This window comes from Ambystoma mexicanum, chromosome 9, assembly GCF_040938575.1.
Source record: "Ambystoma mexicanum isolate Mex_15411 chromosome 9, UKY_AmexF1_1, whole genome shotgun sequence".
Taxonomy (NCBI): domain Eukaryota; kingdom Metazoa; phylum Chordata; class Amphibia; order Caudata; family Ambystomatidae; genus Ambystoma; species Ambystoma mexicanum.
In genome coordinates this window covers 322,033,146-322,046,823 of record NC_090931.1, presented here as the reverse complement: position 1 = coordinate 322,046,823, position 13,678 = coordinate 322,033,146, and the positions used below count along the sequence as shown (strand labels likewise).

General features: G+C 42.3%; 1 protein-coding gene across 3 annotated transcripts in view; it reads left to right on the top strand.

Moving 5' to 3' along the window:
• The window catches only part of UBE2G1 (ubiquitin conjugating enzyme E2 G1), a 506,298-nt gene that overhangs the window by 301,610 nt on the left and 191,010 nt on the right, over positions 1-13,678 (top strand). For 2 of the 3 annotated variants that reach the window (XM_069614725.1, XM_069614726.1), the window contains exon 3: positions 3,287-3,384. In XM_069614725.1, the coding sequence (XP_069470826.1) occupies positions 3,287-3,384 (98 nt within the window). The remainder of the gene's footprint in view (positions 1-3,286; positions 3,385-13,678) is intronic. The other variant, XM_069614727.1, reaches the window with a different exon arrangement.

Sequence of the window (13,678 nt, the reverse complement as noted above, 5' to 3'; positions counted from 1 at the left end):
TGGTGAGTGGTGTGATCCAGGACCCTTTGAATTCAACTGTGACATAATGTTTGAAAAAATCTGTTCACAAATTTAGTAAGCACTGCTATTAAAGAGGAAGCACAGTCTTTAACTGTGATTGCTGGACAAATATCCCCTTTGAATTTGGTTGGTTTCAATTTGTTGATTTCATTAAATTCAGAGACTGGTCTAAAATTGAAACAATCACCTGACTGTATCAAACTTTGTGCCAGAATTTCCACTCTACTCTCGTTCATGATGGAGTCCTTACTTTTCTTCAGAGAAATGTTTTTCTAATTCGCTCAAAATTTGATGCAAGTTCTTTTGATTCATGTTGGGCATCCAATATGCATGCTTCATTCATACCCTTTTTTGCCTTTAAAATTGCCAATTTGTAGTTTTTGGTTGCCCTGCTATATTCATCTTTATCTGTCTCAAAGTGTTTCTCCAAGTATGGAAACATTTTCTTTTTGTACTTTCAGTTTTTACAGATCAGGAGAAAACCAGGGTTTGTTTATTTTATCTAATACCAGTCTTGTTTTCAAGGGAGCTTGAGTGTTGGCTGCTAACGACATCTCTTGAAATGCTTTGAAGATTTGCTTTGAGGTTACTAAATTAACCACCTTATCTGACAGTGGAACGATCCAAATTTCCATCATTTCCGGCTTTTAGGGTAGTTCTACAAGTGACCCATTTTTTCAAAATATCCTTTTTCTTTGGCTCCTGTGTTAACAATTTTTCAAAATAAACAAAGCAATGATCAGACCAAGGTCATAACGAGACAGTTGGCTTGGTGGTTTTGATGTTAAATGGAGCCACCAATTCAAAATATTGCCCTTACAATGCATAGCCTCATTAGTCCAAGTGGGAAAAGCCCAAATTGGAAAGGGTTTCTTCCAATTCTTTGGCTAGCCGATCTAGATCATTACCCCGCCATAAATTAAAATTCCCCCTTTCCCCCTCCAAAACAAGTTTGTTGGTGCGCTTGAATAAAGGGAGCAGAATGTCACCCAGTTGGGGTATTAAAGTCAGGCATTGGTGTTGGCAAAAATGGCACACATCTGCATTATATTCCAGAATGTGATCTGTCATTTCCCTGGCATGTTTAACCAACGATTTAGTATTAAGTAACGTGATAAGTTTGTTTAGATTTACTATATTGGTAACAGTATTTGTGGGGAATTCCAATAACGGGCCCAGTGTTAGTTGGCTACCCTTTGAACATACTAATATGGTTTTATCTGCTCTTTCCATACTTCCTATATCAAGGGCGGGTTTATTCATTACAAAACAATCCACTTCCTTTTCCTGAGAACTCTCTGGGATCTTATGTGTGGCCTTGGTGATCACATCTTCCCCTAAACATGTCGCTATTAGACATACTAACCAGACTTTTATTTATTTCCATCATATAATCTAGCATATTCCTCCCTGTTAGTAACCATAAAGATTTGAAGATTTCACAACTCTCAGATCAGTCTATGTGCTACAGCAATAGCCAGCAGCGCCCTCTGATCCAAAGTTCTATTAAATGTGTTCATGCAGACAATTTCAATTAAATCAAGAGCGGGTGCATTATGCAGCTCATAAACCAGAGCCAACTGACTTACTCGGGGGAAGGAGTCCTGCAGCGTGACCAGCACTGACCGGGCTTACTGCCACGTCCCAGCGTTCATTCGCCGATCAGCAAATTACAGAAAATGAACTACAATCCCAAAGGGAGTTGTAGTTCTAGACATGGCGTTCTAGAAACAAGGGTATCTACAATGCAGCAAGTTACTGGGACACAATCTGGTTCCTTAAGGAATCAAGTGGGACTAAACCCAGCAAAATTAACCAACCTAATACAATTTTGCAATAATGCTGATGTAGAATATAATTTCCCCAAACTGTTTAAAATGGCCTAAATCAAGTGAAATGCAACAATAAATGTACAGCACAACAACATTCGCAGTAATCGCCCCAAACCACTATATTTAGGGTAATAACCACTGCAGAGTGTCATAATCTGCCATAATTGCCCAAACAGCAGTGATAATTTGGTACACTAGAGTGCATCTGTCACTAAACTAGCAGCCGGACTCCTCCTGCATTTCTGATGGAGAGAGGTGCTCACCCCACAACTGTGGCCCCAGAGCAGTTTTAAGACCCACAAACACCCTTATTCTCCCCAAGCCCACTTAATCACCAGAGGGCAATCATGGCACGCAGAGTCATGTATTGGCAGATGGAATTAAGCTGGACTCGAAGATGGTGGACTGACATTTTAAACCCTCGGTCTGTCTGGAAAAGCAATCTGAAGGGATGGAGCAAATGTCAATAACCAGTCCCAGAACATGCATGGCCTAATGTGGGGCATTGGCATAGCAATCGTGAGAGCTAACCAGGGATACAAGACCCAATTAGATGGGTTTGAAGGGGCTTGGGGTGGTAGTCCAGAGTGTACGCATACATACATGTACACAGGAAATATAATCCCAGAATCTGGCAAAAAAAACAGTAGTACGAGAAATGTTGAAGCAAGTGTGAAGTCTTTGCAGAAGTTTTCAGGTTGGAGCCAGAAACCACAAAGGAGAAAGTTGAACCTGGCCGTTAACTGGTGGGAGATCATCATTTCTGGGGCTGTTCCTACTGGTTGAGGTGCGGGTTGCGAGAGACGAGGACTGGCGATTCAGACCACTCCAGTCCTGGCCCCATCTTTCTGTTTCCATACTTTTGTAAAGGAAAGTTGCATTTTGCCAACTTCCTTCTTTAATATAAAACCGCTACTATAGAAAATGTTATATTTTGGTGACTTGGCTAAGAGGCTGGGTTACATACAGGAGTTATTTAATGTGTTGGTGTCCGGTTAAAGGTTCCAATACAAAAGGTTCGAATGCAATAGGGTCGAGTAAATGGGACCGAAAACAAAAGGTTCGAATTTTTTTTTATTATATATTTTTTTGGGTTTCTGTATAAGTAAAAAAAAGTGGTTTTCGAACCTTTTTGTTTTCGGGTCTTTTGATTCGACCCTATTGTATTTTGAACCTTTTGATTCAAACCTTTGACCTAAGACCTAATGTGTTCAAACCCTGAAATTCTCTCACCAACCAATACGTCCATGGACGGTTCGAACTGCAAGTAATTCAAAGCACATTGAAAGTTGCAAAGTAGAGATTATAGACTGATGCCAAATTGATCACACGTCTGGCTATTGACGAAATTGATGCCTATTGTTTGACTGTGAAGAATGTAAGCTGAAAGCAATCATTTCTTGATGGTAACCTGTTTTTTTTTATTCTCCCAGTGAAGGTGGAGTATTCAAAGCACATCTCACATTTCCAAAAGATTATCCCCTCCGGCCGCCAAAGATGAAGTTCATTACAGAAATTTGGCACCCAAATGGTAAGCATTTCTGATTCTGCTGCTACCTACTGAACAGATAACATTCTCATACTATATGGTCCTAATATTATTTGATTTCAAAGTTTACTTAATTGCAAACTTTGGAAGGGCTTATGACGTTCCTTCTATTTTTCCCACATGTATCATACGACTACCTATTGGGGGCAGTGAATTTCTAACAAGTTTGAGTTGGACTGATGTGGTACTTCTATAAAGCATGACCCTGAAATGGCAATCTGATTGTCTTGACTTGGTGTATTGTCAAATAGCACAAATAAGGTGGCCAGCTTGGGGAAAGGGCACATGGGAAAATACCATATTAAACTCCAGTATAGGTTGTTTGAACACATTGTGCCAAACCCAACTGGGTGCTCTTTCGAAAACGTTGCTATATTGGCCAAAGGAATGCTGGATGCACTTCCATTACTTTAGAAAATTTCAGTGGATCAGTGGAAGGATTTGGTTAGCAGGAGTGGAATTTGTATTTTTATAAATTGTTATTCAGTGAACATTCACTGCCTCCATGGATCAAGGCATTAGTATAGCTTGTAGCCAATGCACCTTCCAAAGGAAAGTCTCTCAAAGATTAACCTTTCTATTTAATCCCCTATAGAAAACAAGCCTTTGGCACCATTGAGGCCACTACTGTATACCAAAGTACTAGTATTAGAAGACAGTTCTTAAGACCATGTACGACAGAAAAAAAGTTGAATGTAACCATTCTGCCCTTAACCCTATGATCAGTATACTGTACATTTGGAGCCAAAATCCTCGGGACTCGATCTGGAATCTGTAGCAGTCTATACACTGCTTATCCTGATGCAAAACCCCCAAAATCAAACCTTATACAAATGTAAAACAATTAGTCTGTTTACCTTTTCTATTTCATTGACTAAGTTAGCAAACTTGGACTAAATTAATATACCTTTTTTGTATATGTTGGATTTTCAGGTCCCCAAATTCGAAAATGTAAGCTTGGAAATGTTTTTGTGTGTTGGTGTTATTCGCAGTGGATTTTTCTGAAATGCCCTTATGACATCCCTCCTGTATGCTCGGATTTATTCTCCATCCTCCAGTCATGCATCACTTTCCATGCAGATTCAGCTTTATACTTTCCTCCTCCTTTCAGCAAAACTAACTGTTGCCTTTTCAAGTTTCCTTTTCATGTTGAAGACGCACCCCACCCATTTGCACATGATTTTTATTTTGACTTGTTGTGGATTTATTTATTTATTAATTTTGAAAATTATTTATTTTTCGAATTTAGCTGCATTATCTGCCTTTTATATTATCAAAGGGTTCCAGAAGGGACGCTACCCTATAGGACCGGTAGATTCAAAGTTAACAATCCAGCAATTCGAAACATTTGAAAATATATACCATTCGAGAGTCCCCTTTTTTTCTAGTTTGCTTAGTCAAGTGGGCTCAAAGAATATTTTTTATATTTTAAAACTAAAATAAATGGCTCTTCAGGTCAGTGTTAAAGTAACTCCTGCACAACTGGGTGCATTTACCAAAACGTGTGAGTAAATGATAAGGGGGTTGTCATTCAAAGTGTACCTTATTGATGGCAGTAAATGATAGGCATGTGTGGCTGCAAAGGTTTTCGTTATTACCATGGTGCACTGAAAACTAGGAAAAGCAATGTGATTCAGCAACTAAACCAAATGCAGTTCCAAGTGATTTTCAGAGCCAGAAACGGGCCTGGTATATTAGCTTTATACTATTAACCTAAGCCACATTTGGAATAGTTTTAATTTTGAAACATTTGAATATTAAAATTGCCAAATGGGTAGGATACGCATACCTTTTTAAATATGCTTTGCCATAAAATCAGAAGACTGAAAGACGATCTCCTAAATACTGGGGCTAAAAGTAGATTGATACATTGAGTTCCAATAAAACCACTTTGCCAGTCACTAAAAGGGGCTCAGTGTTTCAGTGTTAGAAATATTTCCATCAGAATAAATAACCTGAACAAGAACATAAAAGTTAATCAACAAACCTCCCCAGAAACAAAGGTGGATACAACTGGATGGGAAGAAAGTTCCCAGTTTGCTAGACAGTTGGCACATGTCTTGCCAAATCTGTTTAATAAACAATCTGTTTAATAGGAATTGCCACTAAGACTATACACTTAAAGGAATTGCCAGTAGTCAGTGTATTTCTCAATTATTTCTTAAAGATCGACTGTTTCTGTGAATCATAACCTGCAGCTGCACTTACATTTGTTAATAGGGTAAAACCTAAAACGAATACATTATTGACTTTAAGCTTATCCAACAAAGTTGTGATGCAAATTGGTACCAACTGTAATGAAGGATGAATGGACTAGTGCTATTTTGAGATTTTTGAACCCAGCTGCAAGTTTACCAGGTACTGGTATGTACATAAATATTTCTTCAGAAGCCCAAAGAAAGCAAAATATGTAAAACATTTAGAAAATGGAAGCCCTATACTATGCAAACTAACTTAAACTGCGTAATTCCATTGCTTGTTAGCCAAATTCGTTGTTTTGTAGTAGTTTTATTGTATCATACCATCTAGCTTCTGAAATCAAGCTGGCAGCAGCATGATGAATTACCTTGAAGGAAGGCTATGTGGACGGAGGCCAGCCAAGATGGGCTCCCTGATGTCAGTAAATCGGATGCTTTTCAAATCTTAAGCCTTCGTCCTTAAATGAGGCATTGGATGAAACTGAGATGGCAGGGCGTGTTGTCTTATCCTGAAGAAACCTATGATTAATTAAAAAAAAAACAAAAAGAAACCTGCAACCTTTCTTATGATTCTTTGCTGCTTCTTTGGAGAGAAACCCTCAGAGCAGCAGCAAAGCGTAATCTCAATCTTCCAAAAACTTTTCTGTTTCATGGGTTGCATGCATAATCCATATTGGCCATATAGAGAAACTAAAAAATCTTTAAATTTGTGTTTTTGTCCTAACAAAACATAATTTTATTTAAACCTCCTAAACTGTAACATCCATGTAGTGTACACAGCAAGTCAACATACGCTGTTCAAATTATAAACCACGCAATTAACTTGCATCAAAGCCTAATCAATGCTAAAACAACTCCATACTTGACACTTAGAATTAGGAGTTTGAGTTGTTAAACCCATTGACACTACCCCATCTAGCACTTGGTGGTTTCCATGTATGCTTCACCCTTGGCTAGTTATTTTTCAGGACAGCAGCATTTGCCAGCTGGAAATTTCTCATTTACTTGACCCTCGTTCAAGAGGTAGATGTATTTGCTTCTTGGATGCACGAAGACCATGAATGCATTTATGTATGCCAGCATGATCTCTTAACAAATCAGCCAAAAAGCTTGACTGTGGGAACGGAACCCACTCATTACAGGTAAGCACTGGAGCTAGGTACCAGAAGCCTGGCAGAGTTAGCTAGCAATGACTTGGAAATTCTAGTGCCACAGACTGGGGGGGTAAGATGCTATGATGGTTCATTTGTTCCAAAAGAACTTTTTGATGGATGTAGGCTCAGCACAGTACAGTTCATAACACAGGTGCAGAGTGCACACATTTCATTTCTTTGAGTGTAGCACTCTACACATTCCAGTAATCCGTTTCGAAGTGCTAGGGAAGATGTATGAAACCAGAGAGAAACTAGGTAGAGCAATCGGTCTTCAGCACAGCTGGTATTTCACCTATTCGAGTTGGCGGTTTGCTAGCTCAAGACTTCCACTGGATGAAGATCTGAGTAGCAACAGAAAGGTGCACTTTCCGTTAAGGGAATAGGCTGCTAATGAGGTTCATATGAGTAGTGCAATGAAGGCAAGAGTGAGGATGGGAGGGGGTTTTGAATAGGTTACAAAGAAGAGGGTGAAAGGGGGATGCTGTGAATAGTGGAAGGGTTGGGTATTCAAGCCCTTCTAGTTTCAGGAAGATGGTAAACTACTCCGTTTTTGTGGGTTTATTCGTTTCTTTTATTTCTCACATGCTTGTGACCTTGGGACAGGCCATGTTTCTGGGATAAAAACTCTAAGCCATAAAGATGGATAAAAACTATGTTGAAAATTGGAAGACCCACATGCTATGATGCAAATCAAAATATTTGTGTGGCTTTGCTCTTTCCTCCACAAAATGTGCTGCTAATGAATGGGTGTGACAAAGTTGTATCCTGCTGCTAATGTTTTACAATTTGTCATTAACCTGCATGATGTAATCGTCATATACACATGCAACATCCTAAAGACCAACCTCCATTCACTGTAGACTGATTCCACTCACCTTTTTAGGTTATCCTCAAACAGCAACTCCGTGTAACAGCTGCATATTGCGAGCCCAGTCAACCATAAGCTGCAGTGATGATTTACATTTTACTCCCGAACCAAAGACAAGATAGAGAACACAGAAAGATAACATACATGCATGCATTGGAAAAGAGCAGACCAGCTAGAGATCTCCTGAAAACCTTTTGATGAGGCCTAACAAAGAACAGGGCTTCACTAGAAAATCAATATTAGAGTCAGCTGAGCTGAATAATCCATAGGCTAGATCCACCCTGAGACAAATGCAGAAAAAAAATAACAGGGGGTGGAGTACTGAAGACTTCCATGTGACAGTCCTCCCAAACGGAGCAAGGGCAAATGCCTGTCTTGAAGTATTAATGCCAGGTAAGCATGAAAATCCTTTGAGGGGCAATCTAGACACCCAATAATTCAATAATGGCATCATCGCATGCAACATGGAAAACTCCTGAACAATCCAAAGGATACATGACCCGACCTGCCCGATGCATTACCCCCCTACCCCACCCCTCCCAAACGCTACTCACTCAAAGGAGACCATTATCTGCTTTGGAGATGTACAGAAAAGCACATTATAATCCTTAAGACATTTAAAAAAATACTATGGAACATGTATAAGCAGTAATTCGAACTCTGGGGGAGAGGCTCAAAAAATGAGGATGCAATCACTGATCCATTGAGGGAGGTGATGGCTCAACAATCAGTTACTTCTCTACTACTGGATATGTGCAAAGCCTAAAAAATGGCTTGCAGAGAGGCAAATCAGATTGAAATCGTTATGGGGGTAATGGAAGAACGAGACATCCAGGACTTTCTTGGGGCACTGTCTCAATCCCTCCTCCCAAAAAAACATGGTCTTGACTCAACTATAAACCGAGCTTGCAGGGTTGGTCCAAATCCTGGGGAGAAGGGAGCTAGACATTGCAATGTCCTCGTGAAACTTTATTCTTATGGAAATACTGTCCTGACTGCGGTCTAATATGAGAATTTAAAGGATGCAAGGCCCTCTTCTTTCAAGATGTAGCCTCCTGTACCTTGATGAAAAGAAATGAATATGCCAGATAACAGAACATCTACAGATAACCTAAATTCGATATGGATTGACATTTTATTGCATCTTGGCCTTCTACATGGAAGGGACTCCACACAAAATCATGAATGTAATCGATGGCCTTTCATTCTTGGGTCTGACTCTGGGAAAACCAAGGGCCTAGAAAGACCAGACAGGTGGTCTGAAGTCACAGGAAAGAACAGTGCGTTTGGACAATACAATGCCACATTTAACCCTCTTAGAACTTTGAGTATACAGATACTCCTCTCGCTGCCATCCAGTAAAGTAGTGCTCAAGAGTTAACCTGGTGAAAACATAAGTGCTTTCAGGGCTAGATCAGAAATGAGCACATGTCAGGGGGTGAACGCTGACGTGGAGAGGATTCCACTGGTAGAGTGAAGGTGACAAGAGGAGGAAAGGGGGTGGGAGAAGAAGAGTATGAAGGGAATGATGGTGGTTGTTACGTTAACTTAGACATGCAATTGGGGAAACTGCAAGGAAAGGGCTAAGTGAGAGGATTGTTGGACTCCAATATTCAAATACTTGGCACTGAACATTAGGATGTTAAATTCACCCAATAGCAGGGCTGGTTCATTCAACTTATTAAAAAAAGAGCATTCTCAAATGTACTACAGGCTTCTACCCAAGTGAAAAATGCAGGAGCGCCCATATTGATACGCATGGGAGTATCATTTCAGTTGGAAGCGATAAGAGAACAAGGAGTCCGATCTCTCTTTATGAAGTGATGCCTTCAAGGGAAAAATCTGCTGCTGGCGCCTCGCTCAGGCCTGAACACAGGTCAATAGACATTTCTAATAGACGTTCTAGAAATACTTCGAAGAGAAGCAGAATACGACGTGATAGTGGAAGGGGACCTAAACATACTAATGTTGCTATATCAGAAAATATAGCCCCATCTCAATTACTAGGCATACTACAGGATCTGGATTGAAGGGGCTTGGAGAACTCATTACCCGAAAGACCAGGAATGAACTTTTGTTCCCCACACTGAATCTTTCAGAGAATAGACTATTTCTTGGGTCACTAGTCATTGTCCTCGCACTGCCAACGTGTGCATCACCCCAGAAGGCACCTCTAATCACAGCTTAGTTTCACATCAGGTGCAACAAGGAAATCTACCAAACGTGGGTAATGCTGGATTAGATCTTAAGAGACAAATCCTTTTTGCAGGAAATTAAGGAGCGCATAATGTGCCTCGAGACCCTTGCGTCTTCTGGCATGTTATAAGAATTTAAGTAAAGTTTTCAATATAAAACACCACTTCCAGAAGAACAATTGGAAAGCCTATAAGGGTAAACTGCTGCCAACCGCTTGCAGACTTGCAAAGATTAGGGAAAAAAAACGTCCCTTAGGAAAGAGACTTGGAAACTGCCTATAGATGAAATGTCTCTAGAAAGAACACATTTTGCGAAAAAGGGAATAAACACGGTTGAATTCTGTGGCAGGTCAGAACGACGTGGACTTGGATTTTGCATCTCGCTGAATGTTTTATCAAACCAAAGGAATAAACGCCTATCTTTCCCTATACTAAGGGCTTTCCCTACCTAACAAAACTAGCTAGGGTGCTTGTCGGTAGTCTGAGAGAGTGTAAACGGAATCTATCCACCATCCCAACTGACTTATTCTAACCCTACCACTGTTATAACAATAAAAACCAGGAGAATGACTCCCTTCACCTGCATACTTGTTTTTCACAAAGTTCAGCAAACTATCCTCAAGTAGTTTCTGGTAACTGCTTTTATCAATTCATACAGTTCTGTCACAGGGTTGTTCAACTTCTCATTTTTCTATTAGTTGACCATATTCTCTCTTCCCTAGGTAACTTTTTATCCAACACTTAAGACACGTCCCCTTGACTTCTATGGCCTTTGATATGTAGTTCAGTCTATGGTTTCTCTTTGGCCTTGGCCCTTATTCTCTGTATCAACCTTCTCTTCAGGCTTTTCTCATCTATAGTATTACTCTTCTCTGATCAGATCATCTTTGTTTGATTTAACCTCAGTACGAACATTCCAGTCGTGAGGTTTCTTACCTCTTATTTTGTACTACATCAAGATTTTCTCATTGACAGCGACGAGTATGAGTGTTCCAGGACTGCTTCTCTTCCACTTCATTCAATATTAATACTTGATCTCAACTGGGACGAGTATGGGCATTCCGGTAATGATTTTCTGTCGTCCCCCCGGGTCTCCTGTTTCCCTCTTACCTCATGTGTTCAGGGATAACATCACTGGGTTTATTAGTCAGGTGGGACCGTCTCTTCAATTTTGCCAGATTGGCTTCATTTCCTCTGCTGTTTCCTTCATTTTGCTGCACAAGCGGTTTCCCCGGTATCTCGTTTGTCTGTAGGTTCTGCGTTTGGTCTAGCAGAGTGGTATCATCATTGTTCACTGGACCTCTAGTCCACCACGGCTTTGTTGTGCCCACGCTACCACTCGACTTAGTCTTTTGAGTGGATTGTGTCCTCCAACGTATTCCTCATCTTAGATGTATTCCATCGAGCTTTGCTGCTCTTTGGAAATTTTTTCGGCAGAGGGTGCTGTGCACCGATGTTGAGTCGACGGTCCCTCAAAGGCCTCCGTCGAGGGTGACATCATCGGGTATATAAGTAGCACGCGCGGCGCCCGTTGGCCTCCGTTCCTTTTTTCTGTAGTATACGTTGCTTCGGAGATTCGACACGCCTCGAGTTCTGTGAAGAATAGTAAATAACGAATATGTCCTCGTCATCGACGCCGACCACGACCCCGAGATTGGGTTTCAAAAAGTGCAAGACGTGCGGTTCAAAAATGTCGATCACAGACCCGCACCGAGAGTGTTTGTGGTGCCTCGGAGAAGGCCACGACATGGAGGCCTGTACAAAGTGTCAGTCGATGATGGGGAAAGCCTTGCGTGAAAGGAGGGGAAAACTACAGGCAGGTCGTAAAGCCTCTAGTGTCGAGTCGAGGTCCCGTAATGAGAAATCTCCTCGACGCAAAAGGCATCGTTCCAGGTCGCAAAGCGATTTCCATCGCTCGTCATCTTCGACGGAAAAATCGAAGAAACGACGCCACAGGTCCCCCTCCACCTAGTCATCAGACGGGTCCCCCAAAAGGATGAAATGCCCCACAAAACATTTGTCCTCTGAAGAGTGGGAAGCATTCAGGGTCAAAATGATGGAGGTTTTTTGAGAAAGCGAAGCCTCGGTCTGTGCCTTCTTCGGAAGCCGGTCGGGACCGTCATCGCTCCGACACTCGCGCGCCCTCGAGCCCGGGTGATTGAAAAAGGAAGGATAGAGAACCTTCCAGGATGCCGAGCGAAAAAGATCGCTCGAGTCGACCGCTCGAGGTCACCGACGCCGTCCGAGACCAACGCACCTCGAAGGGCAAATCTTCGAAGAGCGCCTCAACGCCCTCGAAGACGGCTCCGTCGACGACCACTATTTCGTCGACGCCTATGTCGACCCCGAAGCCCTCGGCGCCAAAGGCTCCAGCTGAGCCAGGCCAGCCAGAAAAAGGGAAAGAGGGTTACAAGACCTGCAATACCCTTGTAGCCCTTTAATACACCTCCTCCTCCTCCTCCTCTCCCATAGGTTTTCAAGCCTCTTCCCTAGGAAGGAGTTTTTCAAGTCCCTGACCTCAATTTGTGAGGAACAGGAAAGGTCTGATGAGGAGAATGTACCTTTTGGGCTAGAATATGGCACCCCAAATGTCCCAGAATTCCTGGTTTCAGAAGAAAGCAGGATGAGGGACCTGGTGGAATCATTGCACAATGCAAGTGGCATTGACACATCTCCTGAAAATGACTTTGGCAGACCAGAACCAGGAGAGCATGCCAATCCATCATACTGTCAGCTAATGACGAAGGTAGTAGATTACTTGGGATGGCCTAGACCATCAGCCCAATTCATCCAGGATGATTTGACAGATATATTGGACCATGGTCCCACCGAAGACCCAGTACTACCCTTTCATGTAGCCCTGCAAAATAGGGTGGGCAAGAATTGGGAGACTCCGGATTCTATTCCTCCGGTAAATAAATCCCTCACCTCAATATACCGCCCTGCCAGTAGCGACCCCGGTTATCTGTCAAAACATCCCACTCCCGAGAGTCTGGTCCTACAGGCAGCCACAGCTTCTAACAAACTTGCGTACCCTTCTATCCCTCCAGATAGGGACGATAAGGGTGTGGATGGCTGGGCACAGAAGGTATTTTCAGCTGGGGTTATGGCTTTAAAATCTGCCAACTCCACATGTGCCTTGGCAAAGTTTTTGTACACTCTTGGGAGTGCATCGCAATGGCGGCAGAACACATACCAGAAGGGGACGAAAGGGAAGGGTTCCTAGCCATCGTTGGAGATGGAAAGGAAGCCATGCAGGAATCCCTTCAATCTGGATTGGACACTGAGGATAGTGTTAGCAGGTCGATGGACACTAGCACGGTAATACGCAGATTTGCGTGGTTATGTAAGTCGGGTTTCGCACCGGACGTACAGAACTGCCTTCTGAATATGCCCTTTGACGGGTCTCACCTTTTTGGCAACAAGGCTGACGAGAGCCTTGAGAGATTGCAGACCTCAAAAGCAGCTGCCAAATCTTTAGGGGCTGCTATTAGGCAACCTCAGCCTTTTCGTGTGCCAGGACAATCGTGGAGGGGAACGATCCTATCGTTACTACTCGTATGGAAAGGCGAGAGGAATGGCCAGTCAAAGGGGCCAGAGAAAAGCCACTCGTGGTGGACGAGCAAAACGCGCAAAGCCAGCTCCAACTGCAGCCTCTTTGCCATCAGCGGCTGCAACAACCGCCACAAAACCACTTTGAGGACTTGCATCACAAAACACCTGTAGGAGGCAGGCTGTCGCAGCATCTGCAAGAATGGCGAGCCATTACTTCAGATGTTTGGGCTCTAGAAATAAGTCCAAGGTTACTGCCTTCCTTTTCTAACGCAACCTCAAAGCAATCCACCAGGGGGACACCGTTTG